Consider the following 24239-nt stretch of genomic DNA (forward strand, 5'->3'; position numbering starts at 1 on the left):
CACAGCAATTTTTAAAGAATTAATTCTTCAGATCTCATTTTGGGAGAATTAGAACTAACCCTTTCTTAAACAATTTGCCATTTTCTGTAATAGGAAAGGCTGTGACAAGGCCTTAAAATTCTGTCACACGTGTATATTCTTACAATCACGTACTAAACAAAGTCAGGTTTAACAGAGAGATTCATACAATGTACAGTTTAAATGTATCAATTTTACAAAAGAAATTAAATTAAAATGTACAGGATCTAATCCTGGTTTGATTGTTCTAAATGAATGGGAAGCCTTTTGAAATAAACACCAAAAGAAATCCAAAGGAAAGCACTTTAGTCTTAGCTTCCATGATAGTTTTTCCATCTTTTCCCCCAAAGAACATTTCCAGGGCACAAAATAGATTCATAATCGTTTAATTAGATACATTTTATACATCCTGACATAATGGCTCCCATAGAAATAAACCAACATTGTGTACACAAACGCATTTACTATGCCGCATCCATCATGTACCATTGAGCTGAGTGCAAACATGTGCACAACCTCTGGTGTGGGCGGAGCTCTGCTCCTGCTGACAGTTCCTTATCTAGGTGACAGAACAAGATTAGACAAGATGGATAATGAAAATCCACAAGGCAATAACAAAAATGTACATTAGATTATGATGACAAACACGTCTCCAGCCACAGCTGGAACTGGAACTAAGCAAAAGAAGTTTTATCAGTTTCCCCTTTAACCCTGCCCCTCAGTGTTCCGTAGGGCAGGATCTAATGAGTGTCTGGAAGGCATGGGGCCAGAGTAATGAAGAGCAAAGGTTTGGAAAATGACAACTTGGCATCTCTCGTATTGAAAAAAATCCCATTGGTTTATCTTACCCTGAAAATACATTTGGTAGGTGTTTTTTTTTTTTTGGTCACATATAATTGATATAATTTATTACATATAATTGATATGTAATATGAAAAGGTATCTCACGTGAGTTTTATCTTTGCAATTGCCTGGAAAGTATGGGGTATTTTATTTTATTTTATTTGTTAATCCTCACCCGAGGATATTTTTCCATTGACTTTTTAGAGAGAGTGGAAAGGAGGGGGAGAGACAGAGAGAAACGTTGATGTGAGAGACACATCAATGGAGGGGTTTTAGAATAACCCATGAAGTATAATGACTTTTAAAAAATACAATAAAATAACAGCAAAGTCTGAGGGTAAATTGTACCCTGGTGGCAGCATACAGAAGCAAAATAATTAGTGTCTATCTGGGCTGGTGTATGCCATCGATCTGTGCAGTCTAGTCACATCACAGGAACATCGTCACTACGTACTGCTTTCCTTAATGAGAAGCTCAGACATGAAGGAGCTGATGAATACCTCACAGGGGAGGTATAAAGGCACATTGAGTCCTCCTCTATCCTCTGTTGTTTTAGGGGGAAACAAATAAGAAAAGTACCCTGGAAATAAAAAGAATTACATAAAATTCTAAAAAATAAATCAGGTTTTATCAAGAGGGATCTAATACTTATTCTATCCTTTCGCTGTTTAGTCTCAAAATTTACAGATGAAAATTCTAACTAGAATAAGTCTCCCAATTCTATAAACTGCTCTATCAATCAAAAGTAAAAATGAAATGAGGGATAAAGCCATTACATTCTGAATACTTGAGCGGGAGGCTTATGAAGCTGGTATTATGAAAGTATTACCTCAACTTTAATTGACCACTTGTATTGGAAGTCTAATCAAGAAGCCTGAATCTCAAGAGATTCTAAATCTGGGACATTATAAAATGTGATTTTAATTAATTTGCCACTCTTCTCATTCTCAGCTTAAAATCCTAATCAGAGTTTCCGGTGAGCTCTGACCAACATTCACTTACCTGATTTGTGGCTGGAACTTATTAACTAGTACAGGTCCTCTCTACTAGTTATTCTTTTTCTCAATTACAACCCAAACAGTAGTTGCTGCCCTGATGGGTGCATGGTCCTCTCCCAGCTGTCTGACCGATATACCCATTGGTAACTGACGGATAAAGGACTCAATACATCTTTATACCTCCCCCTTCTGACTTACCTACTTGGAACACCTCTACTTTGTAAAACGCTGTCCTTATCTTTAGGTGAAACAGTTTGAGGCTGTTCATGGAAACACTAGTAAGTAGAGACCAGAACCACTTCACATGGTACTTAAAGCTTTACCAATTGGGGGGACAGCAAACTTTTAGGAGGAAGGTTATAGAATTCTAATTAAATTCTAATGAAAATTATAGGCATGTATCTCAAGATGCAGATAAAAGGGAGTCAAGAAAAGCAATCAATAACAAGGGAAAATTTTTACTACCACCAAGCAAGCCACCTACAGATTTAACATGGGACACAACGGCATTGAGAAACCTAGGGCGGGTGTTGCTTAAGTGGAACACTTAGATCTGGCAATGGAATTTACTTGAGAATGAAATTTCATTCTAAAGCAATGCATACCACGATGTAGGGCCCAGATCAAAGGAGGGATGTTTTAAATCTTGCTCCACGTAGTGGAAACTTCAGAGCTTGCCTTATGCTCTCATAAGCAATTCAGATTTGATAGTGGATTAGCCGTTATTAGGAAAACTTTGCTGAGAGATAATACTAAAATCAACACCTTTTAACAAAATGTAAAATGCCAGTAACCTCATTACCAGAGCTTAAAATAACACTTAAAACCTTATGGTCAGAATCTAGAATAAAAACCTAACTAGGAATTAAATATATGTCATTTAATAACTAATCTCTAGGGAGATTTTTTAAAAAAACATACAAGCATTTATATAGTCATCTACGTGCAGAAAATCAGGAATATGGATGCAAGTTTCCTACAAAAGCCTTCGTATCCTGGAGGAAAGAACAAATCCTGAAGTATGCAAAACACATTTCTGTCCCCCTCCCATTTGTTGGAATGTATAAACTCCTTAGCTTAAGTTCTATATCTCTGCCAACAGCAAGGGAAATGCTTAATATATGGTCATGTATCATACAGAATCACTTGATGAAAATATAAAATATGATTTGCATAGAACTCATTTAAACAATGCAAATAAGCTACTAGCATCCTTGCTTCTGTTCCCAGTGGGATTTCCACTGGTGCCACTGGGCTGGGCATAGGATAGTAATGCGTATTATTTCATTGTGCTTCACTCAAAGACAGTTACACTTATAGTGCTCCTAAGCCCAACCAGAAATGCCATCTGCTTATTGTTATTTCTTTCCAAGGCTTTAACACGGATGCCAAGTGTTCAAATCAAACACAGATATTGCCAGAAACAGGGCACACTGTGAGGTTAGGTGCAAGAGGGATGGTTTATTATCTGGACGCGAGACAGGAGCTTGACAAGCAATGTGAATACAGAAATCGACCTGGCACACCGTTTCCTTCTTGCCCTGCAGACACCCTATACAGTAACCGACACATCAAAGTAAAGCAGATGTTGTTTACTTTTTTTCATCCACTTAAGTTACACTCATAATTGTTCTGGTCCCAGAAAGTGAATCATGCCATGATTCAAAAGGTCCGCCCTCCACATAGACCTATGAGCACACATTAAAAAAATGATTTATTGTACATCTTTGCATTTCTTAAGGCATGAACAATGGCGTACAGATAGGACAGGTTCTGAGAAGCATCACGTCTTCATGGACAAGGCCAGCACGGGTACACCACATCAAACGACACACTCCAGTCTGAGCCCAGGAGCTCCTCTGATGAGGGGATGGCGCTTCCAGAAAAAAGGACCCAACGTGTGGTTTATGTCATGTTGCTTTCAACTCTCCAGATCAGCTTTAAGCACCGGTTACAGTGTGTTTTTCTTTATAAACTCATTAAACTTTGGATTTTTACATTCTGCTCCTTTAATTCTTCTTTCCGAGGAGGGTGTGGATTTTTTTTAATTTTTTTTTTTTTAAGGAATATGGTTGCAGCAAAACAGAAAGGATCCAAACGTGGTTAGGGGCTTTGTCTAATGCACTTCTGAAAGTCCATTATAAAGATGATTAAAAAAGCAAATGGCCGGCGCTCAGTCGACCCAGAAACCACGCAGAGCTCTAAGAAACATAATTGTGCATAGTTAGTAATTCATTCAGAGCGGGATATGTTGGCTAGCTCTACACTCCCAGGTTACCAAAGAACAGGGCTGTCTACTTTGCTAAACCCAGGGTCCTTTCGCAGCTCCCAATAGGTGTCGTTAGAAACCCAGGCTTCTCTTTGATTGGCATCAATCACTTTCCTGTGAAAACAGAAAAATCAACATTAGACACAGATCACCCCAAGGTGACCAGATTGTTGGCCCCTGCCCTGCAGATAAGACGCACAAGCAGCCCGCGGTAACCATTCGCAGTTCTTGGTAAGCCAGTTAGTGTCCTATCTGCTTACTGATGACTTGACTATTTTAGACCGGAAATGAATTATTTTTGTTGTTAAACATTTGAAATGGAGGGTGGTAGGGTCCTTGGGAGAGGGGCTGAGGGCAGGAAAAAATCCCCTCCAGGAAGAGCTAGAAAGTGAAGTGTCCCAAGCAAAGCGTGTACAATAGGTAACTGCGAGCTTCAGGCCTCAGACCCACAAGATAAGTCTGTGCCTCACTCACAGGGGAAGTACCAGCCTCAGCAGCTAAGCTCTCTGCAGGGCCTGCCATCTAAGGGCGAGGCTGTGTTCCTCCCCAGGGCAGTCAGGAGGCAGCCGCTATAAGGGAGATGAGGTTATTCTGAGCTGATCTGTCCTGGCTCCGGAGGGCAGCAGATGGACCTGGAAACTACTAGTTTAATCTGTGATGTAGACATAGTCCTGCAAATAAACCTGTAATAATCACCCCGATCACGCCACAGAGGCACCATATCTGAATGGACACAAGCTCCCCGGGCCGGAAATAAAATTAAAGACGAATGCAGCCAGGATGACCTTGTGGGCAGAGGGGTTCCATCCTGTCTCTGAGGGAGGGAGTGGGAACAAGTTTCCACCGTCTGAAAGGCTGGAGCTGAAGGACAAAGAACGCTCTGGGCTGGGGGAGACCCTCACCCCTTTTTGCTGCTCACGAACAGCAAAGAGCTGTGGAGACACAATTACTTCCGGAGAGAGAAATAGAAACATCAATGATGAGAGAATCATTGATTGGCTGCCTCCTGCACACCTCACACTGGGGATCGAGCCCACAACCTGGGCATGTGCCCTGACAGGGAATCGAACTGGTGACCTCTTGGTTCCTGGGTCGATGTTCAACTGCTGAGCACACACCCCGCTGGGCGAAAAAATTACTTTTATGCTTACAAAAGGTTTTCCTAAGTGCAAAGTCTGGTCCAGTATTTTCACTGCCAAGGCCATTTACTGAAATCGGTTTAATTTTTTTTTCTTTCAATTTTTTTATTGATTAAGGCAGTGTAATTTTTCCACCTTTCGGTTCCCTGGACATTAAACTATCCTTCGTTGTCTCTTTGGCTGGAGTTTCTCATTGCTTGTGGAAACCATTTGCATAACATGAACTTGTTAGGCGCATGAACTGACTTACTTAAAAAATTTTGGTATATGTTCAAGGTTGTTTTCTTCCATGTAGCGCCTTCGAGACCTCTGGAGTTCCTCCACCCTTTGCTTCTCGGCTGCTGCAGCTTCTAGATTTCCTTCTTCCAAAAATCTAAGCAGAGAGCAGTTCATCTTTTAATATATCATCCTCTTTTCCAATAAAAAATGATCTCATTTGCGTAAAAACACATTCTGGTTCCTGTGAACAATGACACTGGGATATAGCATCCCCTCGCCCTGCTCCAGCCCACACGACCCCGGCCTGCCATCAGCGAGCACACTTCCTGTGTATGTGGATGGAATTAACACACGGCAGCACACTGGCAGGAGTGAGAGGGGAGCGGGTTGGGCGTGAAGACTTCTCTGTTCTGTCTAGGGTTCTACAGCGTGAGGTCTCCACGAGTTAGAACAGCGTGGAGTCCCAGCGGGTGCTCCTTTTCCATATTATCAAAAAGCACTTGTTAAAGGCCACAGGATGGCGGGTGGAAACTGGCTGTTCTCCATCTACTTTTAGAACAGATTGAGAAGGAAGGAGTTTTCTCCTGTTTTATGGGAGAGAGTAAAACTGATGAAAAAAGAAAAGGTAACAGTTGGGGAAGAGTACAAAAGGCCACAGAAAGGAAATGCATTATAAATGAAATTCAGAAAGGAAATACGGAAATAGAATTGAGAAAGCAAAAGCAGACCCAGTGGTGATTTGCAAATATTTAAATTCCAAAAAGAGAGTAAAGACCAGGGATGCAGTAATGATACACATCATAGAGGATGCTTACATGTGAATGTCAAACAGTGAGACTGCGTGCTCTGGAGCCGGGCGGGGCGGGGGCGGGGGGGGCGGGGTAGGAGGAGGAATACAAGAGAACTGAGTAGCAGAACATTTCAATACTGGGAACATTTTGGCGGAAGACAAATAAAAACCACAAACACACTGAAAATAGAAAACGATCTTGGATGGAATCTGTATGACAAGGTTTTGGAAAAAAGTAAAATTAATTCTGTAAGAATGGGCAACATGAATACAGAACTATGTAAGAATAATAAAACATACTAGTATGAATCAGAAGGTATTAAAGGTACTGTATTTTGAGTACATCTCACACCCTGTGAGACCCAAACCATGTTGGGCAAACTCCAGACTTTGACTAAAAGCATTTGTAGGTGCCTCTGTAACTTATTATCTCATTCTTCAGTATAAAAGATACCCCATGCTTCAGAGCAATAGAGGTAAAAAGGTACAAATACTGGGTGAGGAGTGATTCTGTATTTAGTGGAGAGAGAACATTCACGAATTTGCAGGCTTTTGGTAAATTTGGGGGTGAGAGGGGAAACTTTTGTTGAGCTAATCTTCTGATCATCCTATGAAGGCTGCCTTACCCAGGGTGGGGAACTCAAACATTTCTGAGTAAATAAGGGAATGAACAGATGATTCAACAAAGAAATAAGTGATGGTGGTGCAAGTAAGTCTCGATGACACGTGTAGTACCTGCCATGATCTAGTGTCCATTTTAAATGCCACTGCTACGCTCACCTCTGATCGGGCCGGAACCGGGCGTCTGTCGGTGGGAGGAGGTCTTTCAGCACAGGATCTAACTCGTTGAGCTCAATAGCAAACCTTGTGAAGCCATAGTAGAGCTCATAGTTGGTTGGCAAGGAACCTGGAATGAGGCCAACGAACCATTGTGAGAGGCAAAGAGGTTAAAGACACTTGCAGAAGCACTTAGCCTTGGTGTTTAACTATATACCCAGACCATTAGCAAATTTGTAGCCATAAACAGTAGATGATAAATTTTTTCAGGTTATATTTTGTCAGATGGGAAACTTTATGTTGGTGACCAGAACTGATAGATTCATATATTTAATAGACTCTAGCCTTTAAAATAAAACTTTATATAGTAGTCTTCACTGGCTAAACTACACCATAATTTTTCTCTCAAATACTCAGCTAGGTAACTAAATGCCAGGATGATGAGCTATGAACATTGAGATTTCACCAGAAACACTTTACTTCCTTTTAGAAAAGAAAGAGATGCACATCTAAACTAATATTTATTGACCCGTTTAAACTAAACTCAAAGGCAGAATCTTTGTACGTGTTGCTCGTTGAAGGATTCCAAGCGCCCGGAGCAAAGCCTGATGCATCATCGGTACCTAATCAATCACTGCGGAACGAACTGGCCACTCCACACGCAGGAAAGTGACATACACTTGGCGGTCACTTAGGAAACTAACAGCTAACATTAAAGTTAGGGCTTAACTGACAACATCGCGATGAAAATGTTTGTCAGATGGGACTTGTTCCATTTATACTTGATATTCAATGACATGCTAGTGTATTATCAGAACTTGAGGTGTTTTATTAAATGTCAACATATTGCAGCTTTTTGCAGCTCAAGTAAAAATATCACTTAATCTAGTAAGTTATTAAATTTGTGGATTACAGATGTTTACAGGCTATCCTTTGCATTATTAAAACAGCATAAATACTAGAAATAAGGATTTGAGTTTGTGTATTTCATTTAACTAAACTCTCGACTAAATATACTTAGCATTTGAAATGGAGGCATTTAGCGGGATTTTACATCCGGGAAGCCCACTTGTCAGATGTGCCTAAATTTTATAACTCATTATCAAATATTGGGGCTTATATAATGTACATGTTAAATATGAATAGAACTACATTTGCCTTAGCATCTAGGTTTTTAACCTCGTTATTAAAGAAAACATAAGGTGGACCACGTGGGGTGATCTGACATTCCCTCCCTCCGTCACTTCTCTCAGGTGCCTCCTGAGGCAGGGCACTCCTGCGGGTCTCACCTGGTCTCCAGACGCACTTTGCAGAAGGGGCCACGCCACAGTAGAGCCCCTCATGCCATTTCCCAAACAGCCGGTGCACCACCTTCCCCTCCTGATCCATCACAACCCCCTGGACTTCATTCACATTAGAATTCCAATAATTCACCTGGAAAAAACAAGCCCAATGAAAACACCTGATTTCTTCAACAACACCGATCTCTGTAATTCCCATGTGGAAGATTTTCTTAACCTTAAAGTGTCTTATTCAAACCATTTCCAGAAGTTAACTTTTAAGTCTCCACTCTATGCTATCGCACGGCAATATGACACAGAGAAGGCTCAGCTTCTCTCTCAACTGAACATTAATTTATAGGTTAGGAATTTCTTCCTCAGATCCTCCTGCCTTGAATTGTCCTTCTGCTCATGGATTTGAATGATTTTCAATCGGTAATGCTATGGAAGTAGTTTGTGAAATATTGTTCACGTCTCTGTAAATGGCTAAATTTTATCATAAGGACCCTGCTCTGGCTTTCTCCCAGCCAAACTCCTCCCCAAAAGGTGTGAAGTCAGTGGGAATTTACCCTGCCAGATCCCATGGCCCTCGCTCCAGATCAGGCCCCAAGTATGCAGAGCCCTACACTTTGCTGTCCACATGGCTCGAAGCCTATCCACGGCCTGCACAAGCCTTCGCTTTGGAGTCACTCACAGAAGGGCAGACCAATCTCCAGTGTGTGAATCTGTAGGCCTGAGGTGGCTGTTTGAGGGGGTGGGGACAGAGCAAGGATGTGGGGCTGGATCCCTATGTGTGTGTGAGGCCCTGCAGTACAGGACTGAGCTGCCGGCGGGGGGGGGGGGGGGGGGGGGGGGGGGCCAGGAGGGCGGGGGGAGGCTGGGCCAGGACTGGCTCTCTGTACTGCCAGGCCTCTAGCTCAAGTTCCGAAGTGTCGGACCTGGCCTGGCAGGCTTTACTATGAAAGGTATATATTTTTCAGGATAAAAAAAATTGAACATGTTTTATTTGACAGGTTGTAGGTTTGATTTACATATTTCAAATATTTACCCATATGGCATAGGGACTTCATTTGGATTCTTGCCCTGAGCTTTGCATATAGCAGGGCAGACCTAAACCAAAGTTTCTCACAGCCTACCAAACTGAATGCAGACATTTACTGTCATCACTCCTCCAGAGCAAATAACAATCCTGGCTCTTCAGTTCTGAGCCACCTAATGAACCTACTTAAAAAGAGGGGAAAAAGAAAAGCATGTTGAGCTAAAATGAATATATTCCATTAAAATGAACACGACCAGAAGAGAAAATTTTGAGTATTAAGGCTCCAATTATGTTACCTGTTTCTAGAATGAGATTGGGACTAGAAGAGATGAAGAGGGTGGGTGGAGTTTCTGGACCCTGATGGATTCTGTAGCACCCCTAAACAAGCACAATGATGACCCCATGTTCCACTTCTGAGCAGAGACCAGGGAAAATGGTGCTCTGTAGGAACATCCATCCCAGACATCCTTTTTTGTTTTTTAATCCTCACTTGAGCATATTTTTCTTTAAAAAAATATTTTTCTTGGTTTTAGAGAGGAAGGGAGAGGAAGAGAGAGATAGAAACATCAATGATGAGAGAGAGAAACATTGATCGGCTGCCTCCTGCATACCGTGCACTGAAAATTGAGCCCACAACTTGGGCATGTGCCCTGACTGGGAATCGAACTGTGACCTCCTGGTTCATAGGTCGATGCTCAACCACTGAGTAACACCGGCCAAGCTGGAGGATATTTTCCCACTGAGTTTTAGAGATAGTGGAAGGGAGGTAGAGAGACAGGGAGAGAGAAACATCAATGTGAGAGAAACGTACCGATTGGTTGCTGGCTGTGCACACCCTGACCAGGGTCTGGGATCAAGCCTGCAACTGAGGTACGTGCCCTTGACCAGGATTGAATCCAGGACCCTTCTGTCTATCTACTGAGCCAAATCGGCTAGGGCCCAGACATCTTCTCTTGTTAATAAAGGTAATGTTTTTTCTTGAACTTATCTGTATTATCATAGTGGCAGAGTTGGGTAAGCTTATAGTGACTGGAAGCTATCATCTATATGCATTCTCAGAAAAAGACAACTGCAGTATAATTAGGTCCCTAAAATAGATCACTTGAATATGTTGTAATCAAGCAGGAATAAAAATAGGAATATAAACTAGAGAACTTGTTATAGGCAAAAATAGAAATAGAAATAGAAACCAGAAGACTTATTATAGGCAAGAAGTGTTTTCTGGAATTTTACTGAATGAACTGCTGATGGGTTGCTAAGAAAGAAATTCTTTAAGAAGAATTTTTTCCCCCCATTTTGAGATGGTGCCTTTTTTGGCCTCCACACACTCAGAAGTCTGTACACCTTGAGGAAAGCCATCAGTTGGTTTTGGTTCTGCTTTCCTACCTGAAATGTTCTTAAGTATCCATGATACAGGACAGACTTACTTGAGGCTGTTGAAGGTAATTGGTTTATTTCCTCCTTAGAGGAAGAATATCATGTTATCTTTTCTTTACTGTTAAAGTCATTATTTACCTTGACAAATGTGAGTTTGCAAATGCAAACACTGCTTTTGGTATTTCTAATGGTTACTTCTCCATAATGCTCTATCCACCTCCGCCCACTGAGAATGTTGTGTATGCACGTGGTGACTTTATTCCACACATAGCAATCTCCATACCTAGCAAAGAATACAACAATGATTAAAAAACAATGAAGTCATACATATATATTACTATTTTTACTAATGAGAATATTCTTTGGCCAAAGCTCCCTTTTCCCTCATTTTCTTTTCATTTCTTTGTTGAAAGTTTCTATGTGTTCAAGGACATTTACGACATGATTCATTCATTTAAGGAACAAGACAGTGCTTTTTATGGGCCAGGTGCTAAACTTCGAAGGTGAATAGGGCCAGTTTCTTGCTCTCCTGGAGCCAACAGTCTGATGGGGTAGATGGATGTGCCAACAAATACTTATAACAAGATATGATGAGGAAGTAACATGAGCGCACAGAAGGGGGAGACCGTAGTCCTTAGATCTGCCTGTAATGTGGGCTGAGTGTCAAGAAAGACTTGCTGGAGGAGGCTGGGGAAAAGCATCAGAAGTCAAAAGAGCAGGACACACCTGGGGCCTGGGAGTGGTGTGTTACAGTGTGTGTGTGTGGTGGGAGGCCAGGTAGAAAGGTGTAGTGGGCAGAGCAGGGAAACCCTCAAGACCCACCCATGCATCTGATTTACCCTGCAGGCAATGGGCCACTGTGAAGGATTCCAGGGAACAGAGAGGCAGACAGGATATGCATTTAAGAAAGATTACTCTAAGGACATTGTTTCTGTTTCTAAGTTAACACCAAAGTTGCGAATGATTCTTTGGGAAAAGACTGATGTGCATAATAACTAAGGCAGCATGAATGTAATGCAAACTCCAGGGAGTAAGGTTACAGATTTTCTGCCAAGGAACAAGGTGGCATAGCTTCAAGTCACATTTGCATGTTATGTATATTTACAGATAAAATGTCACTTCAAAATTTAAAAATGCTTTTAAGTTTCTAAAAAAAATATGAATTGGTATGATGTAGGAACTATATACCACTGGGAAAATTCTTCCTTCCTCATGAGTTTGCAAATATTGAAAGTTTATTTTGTGGTCCTGGGAATTCCTCTTTCCCCACCTTCCTCCATATCCAATCAATCAGCAAATTCTGTCATTCAAATAGACAAAAACCAAACCAAACCAACCAAATGAAGACATAAACGAAACTCATCAAGGCTTTGGCTTTAATGAAAACTTCAATTAATTTGAAAATATTTAAAGGCTATATTCTAAGGATTCTATTACTCTTCCTTAATAAAATAAGTTAGAAATTAAAAATAGTCCCCGAATCTAAGATTAACTCAAAATGAAATCATAAATTGTATAGGAAGAAATGGATCAGAATGAGACTCTTTCATATCAAATGCAAACTAAAACGTGACTGGGACAGGTAGGTACCTGGTGTTGACTGATGACTGGAGGACATGAAGAGATAAATAGGAATCTTAATGCATATGCTAAAGTTCTTGCTTGCTTTTGTGGGAGAACATTCTCAGCACTTTGGTAAAACTAACAGATGCTTTGGCCATACAGGGAAACAGACCCTGGTGCCTTCTAGGGTTCAAACACCCATTTCTGATTTTGGAAAGCCCGTAAGAGACCAAAAGGATGAAGAGAGACCTACTTTGGAAGCATGACATTCAGCGTTCCCACAGGCAGGATTTCCATCGACTTCCCCCAGAACTTGTTCTTCCATCTGATATCTAAATGACACAGGCAGAGGACAAGAAATATATACTCTACATCTAATGATTTATTCTATGAAAACTAAATTTTGTATTACACTTAACATTTCACAAAGAGCTTTTGTAATTACAATTGATTATATATATATATATACACATATATATATATATATATATATATATATATATATATATATATATATTTTAAATATGTTTTTATTGATTTCAGAGAGAAAGAGAGAGGGAGAGAGAGATAGAAACATCAATGATGAGAGAGAATCATTGATTGGCTGCCTCCTGTGTGCCCCCAACTGGGATTCGAACCTGCAATCCGGGCATGTGCCTTTGATTGGAATTGAACCCGGGACCCTTCAGTCCACAGGTCAACCCTCTATCCTCTGACCAAACCAGCTAGGGCCAATTCTATATTGTTGATTTAACATGACAAATGCCCCAAGATGGCCCAAAGTGAAAAAATTAACTGTGAACAACAACAAAAAAATCTACTATCTATATTTCTTCATAATACATGTTTCATATTTGTTTTCAACTAACAAAACTGGGGAAAGCCTGGAATAATACATGTGTGTATATGTGCACATTCATATGTGTATGTATACTTCACTATGGCTTATTATCTAGATAAATGTTGTTATAAGTTTTAACTAGATAGTGGAAATAGTTTATATAGAGACAAGTGAGTTTATAGCAAAATTAATGGCAGTATGGATTTACATACACATTTATTTGAAAAGTTATATGATTTGGGAGACCAGTACACAAGTAAAATCTCTAAATACAGACAGATAAGGTTATGAGAAAGTGAGATTAACTTAATGAATATGTTCCTACACTGGGTGAGCTATGACTCCAGGGCCCAGCACTTCATCTCACATTGACAGCTTTATGGTTGCCTTGCGGGAACTCAGGTTTACCTGTGCATTCATAATAACCACCTGCTCCCATTTTGATGAACTAAGGGAGCTTAGTGCTGCCTCCACCAAATTTCTGACTCTATGTTAAGACCAAGATATGATTTCTTTTCTTATTTTGCAGTAAAGTGCAGTTACAGTGCTCTATCATTCCGCACGCTTTCAAGTTGAGGAAGTGTGTATGTATGAGAAGCAAATGAAGCATCCTTCCAAACATAAACTATTTATACTTAATATTATGTATTCTTGCTAAAGGGATTTTGAAACATTTTATTTTAGGCAAGTTTGTGACATTCTGATTGGACAACGGGCATTGATTCAACAGACTCCAATCCAAACACCTCAATGACTTAAAGACCAGAAATCAGTGCAATATTTACATACTTAGTAGCCTGTCACCACAGACAATGTGCCACAGAGCCTTCCTTCAGGACTAAGATGTATTTGTACACCTTCAGGAAGCAAGAAGATAGCAGGTAAAATCTCCATGCTTAACATATAGACAATGAGGCACGATGAGGTAAAGTGATAGCCCCGAGCTGGCACAGTCAGCTTGGAGCCCTGCTGTCCCATAGGGCTTGATTCCTAAACAATCTCCTCGCCTAGATAACACAGTTTAATATTTAAAACAGGAAATCTAATTTCTTAAACTGAGCCCTGCATCAATTACGAACATTCTCCAAGTTCCAAAGGCAGCAATGTAAACTGAGTTAAAGTTTTGGAGACTAGAAACTGTCTCAGAGGACAATCAGTTGGATTTTTAAGTTGTAATTGAAAAACAAACCTTGCCAAAACACAAAATTCTTGGATTCACAGTGACAGGCAGAAATAGGTGGATGATGGCTGACCTGGTAATTGAAAACAAAACAAAAAGTTTTGACATCAGTGTTAAAACTTCAATAAATAGCAACTTTTTTTTACAACGTATATCGGCTTTTGCCAAATAAAAACTACTCAGCTCATCCATCTCTATTAATGAATTTTTCTCAAAATATACAAGTAAATTATTGAATCTTGAACTTTTAAGACTTCATGTTTAAACACAGAGAACATATGTATTTATAGGGGCAATTATATAAATAGAGTTGTCCATTAACTAGTATCATAACCCACCCCAAACAGAGGTTTACAAAATATTTTCATCATCAAACTGCCCTACACAGAAGCCTCCCTGATGCAGTGGGACTTACCTGTTCTGAGAAAAAGCGGAATCCCTTGTCCTCTCTAATGCATTCATAAGTCTCCCCAAGGACAGGGTTGAATGGCTTACTTCCTGCTCTGAAATAGGTAGAGCAATATCCTGAAACTGCAAATGCAGCAATAAGAACCTGTTAAAACATTTAAGAAAGGAAAATAATATAGGAGAGACTACTTCCAGGTCTGTTTGTCCCTTATTCCTCTAGATTTTACATTCCCCATCAATGGGTGCTGACTGCATGGCATCTGCATTTTCTATTATTTGCGCAGACTCTTCATACACTTATGGGGGAAAACGAAGTTAAACGCCTCTCAAGGGGACCAGCAGGCAATTAAGGCCAAGTATTTTTCATTCATCTGTCCACCCAATTTCCTGAGTATCACAAGTTCAACGTTTCTGAAACCCAGTTTACAGGTTATGCTGTCTGCACAATTTTAGTGCCAAGTGCACAAGGGTTGTGGCTGTTGGTGCTTTTCTGAGGGCAAGTCAAGCGGTGCTTTTCAGAGGGCAGGTCAAGTGTTCGACAGTCATGCGGAACAGAGGCCAGGGCAAAGCACTAACAGGAGGTTCCCTTCTCAGACCTCAGTTACCGAACCAATGGGCTCTCTTGGCATTCAGGAAAAGTTAACAAAGCAAGGCTAGGCATGCCTTCACCCCGTAAGAAGAGTGATTTTTACATCCTAACTTTAGAAACACTCTGAACCAAGCGTAAGTCACAAAGTGTGTATCTTCTAGTGGATTTGTGCAAATGGGCCAATTCCTCTCTTACCTATGCAGTGAGAATGTTATGCAGAAACCAACTGTGCCATCACAATGAACTCTGCCTTAGCCCAGGCCCGGGGTTGACAAATGCCCACAGAGCACTGCTCTGTTATTTGTTACCATGCGTTCATAGGGGTCGTCGGTTTCCGAAGCCTTGTCCAGAAGCTCACTGTACTCCATTTCCTCGCAGAGGTGCTGCAGTGTGTTGAGCGGCTCGTTTAGCTCCACAGGCATAGACACTTTAGATAGGTCTTTACCAATGTTGTTCCTCAAGATATTCCACAGGTTAATGTTACTGGTGTCAGGACAGGGAGCTGGCAGGCATGTGCGGCGTCCGTTCCGGAAGGCTCCTCCTGTAAGCTCCCCATTCAAGACTGAAATCGGGAGACGAGAATCATGATGAAAGATACTTTGCTTTTCATAAAACCCGGGAGGGAAATAATGCTTTCAAATAATTCTGATTGGGATATATTTCTTAAGCCTTTATTATACTCCCTCAAGAATGAATGGAATTATTTCAATACAAGGTTGCTAATAAATGCACAAAATATTAGTGTACAGTTTTTCAAACAGGGTGTTAACTATATAAAATATTCAAGAAAAAAAGCCAAATTTTTAAAAGTTAAATATATTTAATAAGAAGGACTCCAATGTTTGGTTTAAGCAAAAAAATAAAACCTCTTCACAATCATTTACCTAACAGATTTTAGAACCATTTACCTCAACAGATTATACAAATACAAAATCTATCAAACTATAAACTACAAAAAGAACAATTAATTTGGGAGAGAGTGATTGTTCACTGAAACACCAGCCTTGTAATTTGGCATGAAGAGAGAAGAATCTGCAAGCTCAAAGGATGCATACTTTGCCGAGAAATGTTGTCCGCAACACTGGTGTTGTCTTCCGATATATTATCACTCACATCACTGATGTAAGACTCATCATCTGAAGCCTAGGGAAGGAATAAATATAGAAAGGATCAGGATTCTTGTTTAGTATTGAAAGTTCAGAAAAATCAAACAATTAAACACAAGATGTTGCTCAAATGAAAAGCAAAGGTCATAGTGGGAAATGCATTAGACATATGTGCAGTGAACACTTGAGGGTCTTCCATGAATATAGAATGGCTCAAAATAAGTAGCTCCCTGTCTTAGCAGGGGTGGGAGGCTAGTACATAGCCAAAAATATTTCAGTACAATGCAACAAGAATATACAAAAAAGGAGGCCCTATGACTCCCCCTCGACTCTATGAGCCACTGAATTTTAGAGAGAAAGGAAGAGGAAGAGAGAGAGAGAGAGAGAGAGAGAGAGAGAGAGAGAGAGAGAGAGAGAGAGAAACACTGATGTGAGAAACATCAATTGGTTGTCTCCCGTACATGCCTTGACCAGGGAATCGAACCCACAACTTAGGCTTGTGCCCTGACTGGGAATCGAACCCCAACCTTTTGGTGTATGGGACAATGCTCCAACCCACTGAGTAACCGGGCCAAGGCAACACCACCACCTTGACTGTACTTCATGTGCAATAACCTGCTTCATTTCCTCTTCATTTCTGCATTGCCAGTGTCTATGCAAGGGGCAATTGGCCTCCCAGTTGAGTATGCCCAGAACTTTGAAATGGAAATAAGGTCTCTTTTTAAGAGATAAGCTGTAATCATCAGATGATAGGTCAGAGCCCAGATAACGTAGTATCCAGTTTGACTGTAATATGATTGAAAAGGATTAAGGACTGGTAAGCAATGGGAGCTCAGAAAAGGAAGAGTCAGAAAAGAAAATGTCTCCAGAATGGTGGTCCCTGGGGCATAGAGACTGGATCATAGACACAAATAACCCATCCATGTGGCAGCGTATCCCTCCTTATTAAGGAGATGGAAGGTTGAAGCTATTATATCCTGGCCCTCCTGGCCTCAAGTTCACTCAATCCACTTCTCCTGCTTCCAGTCTTTCCTTGCTCACCAAACAACCTCCTGACTACAATTAGGCTTCCCATGCAGATTTGCCTACAGGGAAAGAGACACTAATCAGCAAGCCTGATTATTTTGTCTATCTGATAGCATCAATTATCACTTTGAATAATTAAACAAGTACTCCGTTGCGAACGGGAGTCTGTGAGTCTGGTAATGCATGAGTAGGGACTTGGGAGGCAGGTGCATGGCTTCGTGTGCTATCAAATTTAGTGCCTGATAAAAGATTTCTATTTTACCTTTCCTTCATTATAAAAGTGATATATGTGCTCATTATTTCTTTCTCTTTACCACTTATTTATGTTTCTAAAATCACTGGTAATTATAAACATCCAGAAACAACTACTACTGTCAGAATGTTTTTTTCCAATCTATTTTCTATGCATATAAAAACACTAGAGGCCTGATGCACGAAGATTTGTGCAAGAATGGGCCTTCCTTACCCTGGCTGCTGGCACCGCCTTCGCTTGGGCTGGAACCGCCTTTCCGCCTTCCCACCCACCTTCCCACACTGCCCAGAGGCCCGGAGTGGCTGGGGCGGTGCAGAATGCCAGCGTCATCGCCACAGTGACGACGCAGCATCCCACCTTGCCCCCGGCTGCTCAGGGCCTGCATATGCAAATTAACCTGCCATCTTTGTTGTGTTAATTTGCATACTCACTCCTGATTGGCTGGTGGGCGTAGCGAAGGTACAGTAAATTTGCATCTTACTCTTTTATTAGTGTAGATCATTTAGCAACTATTTTGTTTCTTTTTTTGTCAAAATGCAGTACAGATTTTCAATCTCAAATGATAATATTGCTAATCAACTGTGTGGTAAAACTTTTGGCTGCTTCTCCCATGCCAAAAAGAAAAAAAAAAGCCTACTTGACTAAATTTCAGTAAAAGAATACATTTCTGCAACCTGACCAAATAAGAGATTCCTTGTTGCCACAACCTTGCCAAGACTCATGGGCATGAAAACAATCCAATAAAGCTTTTATGATAGTCAGTGGTAACCTCCTCACACCATAATTACCCAACTAAATATGCTAGACATTATCCTTCTATGTTCATCCTTCTAAGTTCACATTCATGTCTCTGGCAAAGATATCTTTATACATAATATTCTATATAATAAAAGCCTAATATGCTAAGTATCTGACCGTTCATTCGACTGTTTGACCAGTCGCTATGATGCGCACTGACCACCAGGGGGCAGGGCAGATGTGCCAACCGGTAGGTTAGCTTGCTGCAGGGGTCCAGCCGATTGGGACTGGGCGAGATAGGCTGGACACACCCTAGAGCCCTCCCGCGGTCCCTCCCCAGCCTCGATTATGCAGTGGTGGGATCCCTCAGCCTGGCCTGCACCCTCTTGCAATCCGGGACCCCTAGGGGGATGTTGGAGAGCTGGTTTCGGCCCAATCCTGCAGGCCAAGCTGAGGGACCCCACCGGTGCACAAATCCGTGCACTGGGCCTCTAGTATTATATAATATATGTGCAAGCATGAATGATGACTCAAATTCTTTCATTCTTTCTACATTGATTAGCTAGTCTCCTTCTACATAATACTCTATATAACCAACTATTTGGTTATCCTAAAATATGAATCATACAAGAAAATTAGAGTAAGTGCTTAATTCTTTCCTTTTATGTATCAAATTTAAGAATCATAAGTTGATGCTCAGAAGCACTAAGTGTTCAGTAAATGGGAACTAACAGTTTTCATGCTTTTGCCTTTGTTACAACTTGGATATCTTACAATGATGTTTAAAAAAGTCCTAGAGTCTCACTTGCTTTAACACAAACACTCAGATGGGGCTGACACACCAAGGAACCTTACCTCATTCTCTGACGAGCTTGCAGAGAGGAGCACCTCTTGGGCATCAAAGAACTCAGAGACAGATTCTGACATGGAGAGGCGGCTCTCATTTGCTACTTGCTGTGACAGAGGGAGACTGACATGGATTTGCTCACCAGCCTACAGAAGAGAGAAGCATATGGTGCAGTCATTATTGGTACAAAGAATAGCTATTTGTTCAAATTAGACCATGATGTGCTACCCAGATTTCTAGAGAATTTCACACCATATGTTAAAAGAATGGTGACCACAAGTAATTTTCACTTGCAACTCAGAAATGACTGCATAAATGGCCTTCCAATATGTCTAAAGAATGTGAAAGGCATAGTTGAAAGGTGCTATGACTTGATTTTGAATTTATGCTTAATTGATATTAAGTGGAATTTAACAAATTGGGTCCCTATCGATACCCCAAACTGACTATAGTAATGAGTTCATTATCATATACTTACATCTGTCATTACTAGCTATATTCCAACTAGTATATTAAACCTCAAAAAGTATTTGAAGAAACCACTATAAATATTCTAAGAAAACAATCTACAAGACTAATTTTTAAAACAGAATATATAAAAGTCATTTTGCAAGGAAACATGACTAGAGTATTAAAACTTATTTCAAACTATATTTTTCATTCAGTAAGTGATAAATATAATTCTCAAGGAAGATATTTAAGTTTCCATTAAAATATGTGTAAGAAACTATAATATATATATTCTACATATTACATTCTAGTAAACATTTCAGGTTTAAAAAAGATTCAAAATGAGACTGTTAACTAATATTTAAATGATAGGGTTTTAGAAATACTTCTAGATCCTGGGCAGCTGAGCAAGCATTAGTGTCATCAGAGATCATGGGTCCCAGGCAGGTGGGCAACTTAAGAGAAGCTCCCTTGAGATGATATTTTTCAAGGAGTTAGATGGAAGAACTGTTGCACTTGTAGATTTCTAATAAAACATGTTTTTGGCACAAATATGACCTTCATATTAGATAAAACTCTCACCTTGTTGTATGTAGGACTATATCTAAAGGTCTAATATCACTGTCGAAAAGTGTTAATTCTCATGGTGATAAAACAATAATTTCATAAAATGTTAAAAAATAACTACACACTTAAGTTTAGCCCAAATACTGAATGTTCTCCTATCTTCTTACCATTTCTTCAAAAATTCTTCTGAAAAAATGGAATAATAGAACCTACCTCAGAGGGTTATTGGGAGTGTCAAATGAGATAACACATGTAAAGGGGTTAGCACAATGCCCAGCACATAATAAGCATTCACTTGACACACATTAGCTATTAATTATCATAAGCTGCAGCAATAGCAGCACCATTCGTATTATCTTAGAAAGGTCAGATGACTACTTAGATAGGACTTTAAAAATAAACCTTAAGAACATGTTCATTTAGCACTTTCTCAGCTAAACGTAAAAAAAAAATTTCATGAGCCATTTCATCATATGAACATTTCAAATGAAGACTGAGACAGACACAGAAAATTCACCAGCGGGAGTAGACATAAACTAAATATTCAGTGGCATCCGGTGAATGTAGGAATAGATAAAAATAGACCCTGATCACCAAGAATGTCAAGCTCATGTACATCCTTCCCTCCAAAGAATACTGAACTGTTAGCAACACAAATATTTATGCAGGGAATGATATTAATAGTGCAAGAACTGTATAAAAATAAACAAAATATGCAGTAGATTTAGATGCTATAAAAATAAGTACTCCACATCTATTAAAATTGAGCCTTACCTCATCAGGGCTAGGAATAATATTTACACTGACAACCTGATCACAAATAATAGATTCTGAGTGTATTCTGCTCAACCGACTCCTTAGTTCAGCATTCTGGTTGAGTGCCTTAAAATAATAAAAACCGCACATGTAATTTCAAGTTAATAAGCAAGCATAATACAGAACAAGCACACAGGTACATTTTAGACAACAAAGACTATGATGTTCTTAGCTGTAACTTTTGGAGTCATCATAAGCCTGATCCTACTGGTAAAAGGGAAACAAATGGCTCAGAATTAAGAGATTCATTGTTGTGTAATATAAGACTACTACTCAGTAGGTTAGAGGGTTGAAAGAGTTCATGGATTTCATAAAAATGATTCATGGAATTTTCTCTCCCTTAGGTCAGGCCCATTACACCCAAGCCCATCTACCACCACATATATATTACATTTTAGACCTTGGGATAAAAACTATTAATTCTTTCAAATTTTTTTTGTTCTAGTCTCTAAAGTTTGAAAGCCAGATTGTTACCTTAAAAATTATTTGGAAGTGAAATGAGCAATGAATTGGCTTTATATTTTAGAGAATTATTTTTCAGTTTGGTGAAAGAAAATCGTTGTATTTTCATTTTCTAGGAGCACATAATTAGTACATATGACAATGCAGCAGAACTAACTCAAGTGCAACCAAAAGGTGCCTTCACTGAACAGCAGAGACATGGACAAGCGTAATGAAGAACAGAACACAGAAAGGAAACTAACTGCACGTTATCCGCATCACATTACTTTCAGCACCAGTAAAACACCGCCTGGAGAGCAGCTCTACACTGCACGGCTCCCCACAGGAGCCCGTGGACAAAGGTGCATGCATCAGGTGGATGTAGAGGAGCATCCTCCATATACATGAGAGATGTAGCTAACCAGAGTCACATCGAGTTTCCAGGACAAGGCCCAGTGAAAAGCTGGACAGCTCCTTTCCTTCTCATTAAAATCAGCAACGAGAAGACAAAAGTAAATGTAGAGAGTGGAAGAGGAATGTCAGGACTTAATCTGCCCCAGGGAAGGGCATTTTGCTTTTCTCCATATGGAGCCAACGAACACAATAAACCAATATATATACAAATGTCATATGATAATTATAAATAGGTGCCTATTAAAACACCCAGGATAAATCCAGTGGCTAATGTCACATCTGCATGGTGCAGTGCATAGTCCTTGAGCATGGAGCACAGTTCTCTCCCTTCAACCCAGCTTCTGTTTATTGAGAAGAAAATTGTTCACTCACAGCTTTTGGCTTTTGTATAAAGTCTTTAGAACTGGTCAGTAAAATATAACACATTTGGTCTGGTGGACAGTCAAATATTGATGGATTAAAGATGGATATAGTCATTACATTTGCAGGTACGAGGAAATATGTGTCCAGTTTTAGTAAATAAACCACATGCTTCAAGGGAAAAATTCTAATGTCTTTACATTCTGAAAAAGTGCTCAGGATCATTTTTCTTTTTAAAATATTTTTATTAATTTCAGAGAGGAAGGGAGGAGAGATAGAAATATCAATGATGAGAGAGAATAATTGATTGGCTGTCTCCTGCATGCCCTCAACTGGGGATTGAGCCCGCAACCCAGGCATGTGCTCTTGACTGGAATCGAACCTGGGACCTTTCAGTCCGCAGGCCCACTTTCTATCCACTGAGCCAAACCAGCTAGGGCAGGATCATTTTTCTTGGAACAAAATCTCAAACACTTAGCATTTAAAGAAAAAATACTGCATTATTCCTATCCATTGCCACGGCTACACACATGCTTATTTTTCTTTCATTATTACTCTGTTCCAAGTATATATTGAAAGTTGTCTTAATTACTGAAATAATTGGAACCAGATGTATTTTGCTGTTTTGGACATTGAAGGCCTTGGGGTAGGTTGTTTGATGGTTTTATTTGCAGAATCACAGTCTTGATTTCAGGGTTTCATACAAACCTCAACTAATAGTTCCTCCAAAGTGACTGTACTCTCTGTTACCACTGGAACAGAGTTCATGAAACAACCCCACAAAAACTCAAGGGCAAGGTTAAGTAATGATTTTTCTTAGGGTGGGAGTTTTAAACACAGGTCTGCCATTTATAAGGAACATTTTGTAGAACTGTTTGCTCTGGATATTTAAAAAAGTGAAATTCTCATTTAAGCTCTCATCTTGTCCAATATTCATTGAATGTGATTCTGCCTACAGACATGCATGAAGGCACACAATATAACCTCTAGCCATTAATATCCACAAGGAATGAGCTAAAATTTTTAAAGGAATATTTTATTAATAATATATATGCAGTGGTAGAAAAAAGTTTTACACAACACAAAAATGCATGGAAATAAATATACTGTTCCAACTCTGACAACCCCAATGGCAGAAAGTGTGAGCATACAACTGAGCATGCAACAGCCCACTTCTGTGCATCTTCCCCGGAAGCTCCTCCTTTTGCCTTGATCGTGCGGACTGTTTCTGATGTTTGCTACAACTAATGAGCTTTGTGGTGTAGAGCCATCAGGCAGTGCTCAGGACCACATTTATTATTTCCTTCCCTAAAACTCAACTATTTTCTCTGTAGTTATATCACAAAGGACTTGGGAACGTTGAGGAATATAGGTATTTTCAGTGAAATGATGCTGTTAGTGATGGAAGATGCCAGGTTATGGCAGAAACAATGTATGGAATGCACCCAAGGAGCCTGGACGAAGCAAGGAAAAAGGAGGCAGATCCCCAGCCACTCTCATCAGCCAACGAGCAAGAAAAGCTATGGGGACTAGTCAGTAATAACATTGGTCTACCAGTGGCATGTAGGATCAGAGGCCTAACAGGGAGGCTCAGAAACTCTGCCTAGACTCTTCACCAGGCAGGTTCTGTACTTATTCTCACTACTTGCGTTTGTTAATGAACTTGGACTGCACTAAAACTCTCCACATGGAATGTGCATTTCCCAACATCCCATGTCCCTCATACACACTCGTCTAGTATATCCAAGAAATACACAATTCCTTCCCAAGCTATAAAAGAAGTTATCATCTTGAAGATGTGAGCCAGAGTCAACTGCCCCAATCTCCATCTCTCTGGCTATGAACTACCATTCATCCACCCAACCAGGTAATGGGTGAGAATTTGCCATAG

At 40.1% G+C, this 24239-nt stretch overlaps 1 protein-coding gene across 8 annotated transcripts in view; it reads right to left on the minus strand.

Annotated features, from left to right (window-relative positions):
* Positions 1-470: 470 nt before the first annotated feature.
* Positions 471-24239, minus strand: part of OSBPL6 (oxysterol binding protein like 6) — a 183772-nt gene continuing 160003 nt past the window's right edge. For all 8 annotated transcript variants that reach the window (XM_079782837.1, XM_079782836.1, XM_079782835.1 and 5 more), the window contains 12 exons: positions 21092-21199; positions 19309-19446; positions 16386-16473; positions 15639-15892; positions 14749-14886; positions 14343-14406; positions 12566-12644; positions 10888-11032; positions 8343-8487; positions 7057-7183; positions 5518-5640; positions 471-4242 (listed from right to left, as the gene is read on the minus strand). In XM_079782837.1, coding sequence (XP_079638963.1) covers positions 4134-4242; positions 5518-5640; positions 7057-7183; positions 8343-8487; positions 10888-11032; positions 12566-12644; positions 14343-14406; positions 14749-14886; positions 15639-15892; positions 16386-16473; positions 19309-19446; positions 21092-21199 — 1518 coding nt within the window. In that variant the 3' untranslated portion in view covers positions 471-4133. The remainder of the gene's footprint in view (positions 4243-5517; positions 5641-7056; positions 7184-8342; positions 8488-10887; positions 11033-12565; positions 12645-14342; positions 14407-14748; positions 14887-15638; positions 15893-16385; positions 16474-19308; positions 19447-21091; positions 21200-24239) is intronic.

This window comes from Cnephaeus nilssonii (genome assembly GCF_951640355.1).
Source record: "Cnephaeus nilssonii genome assembly, chromosome: 10".
Lineage (NCBI taxonomy): Eukaryota > Metazoa > Chordata > Mammalia > Chiroptera > Vespertilionidae > Cnephaeus > Cnephaeus nilssonii.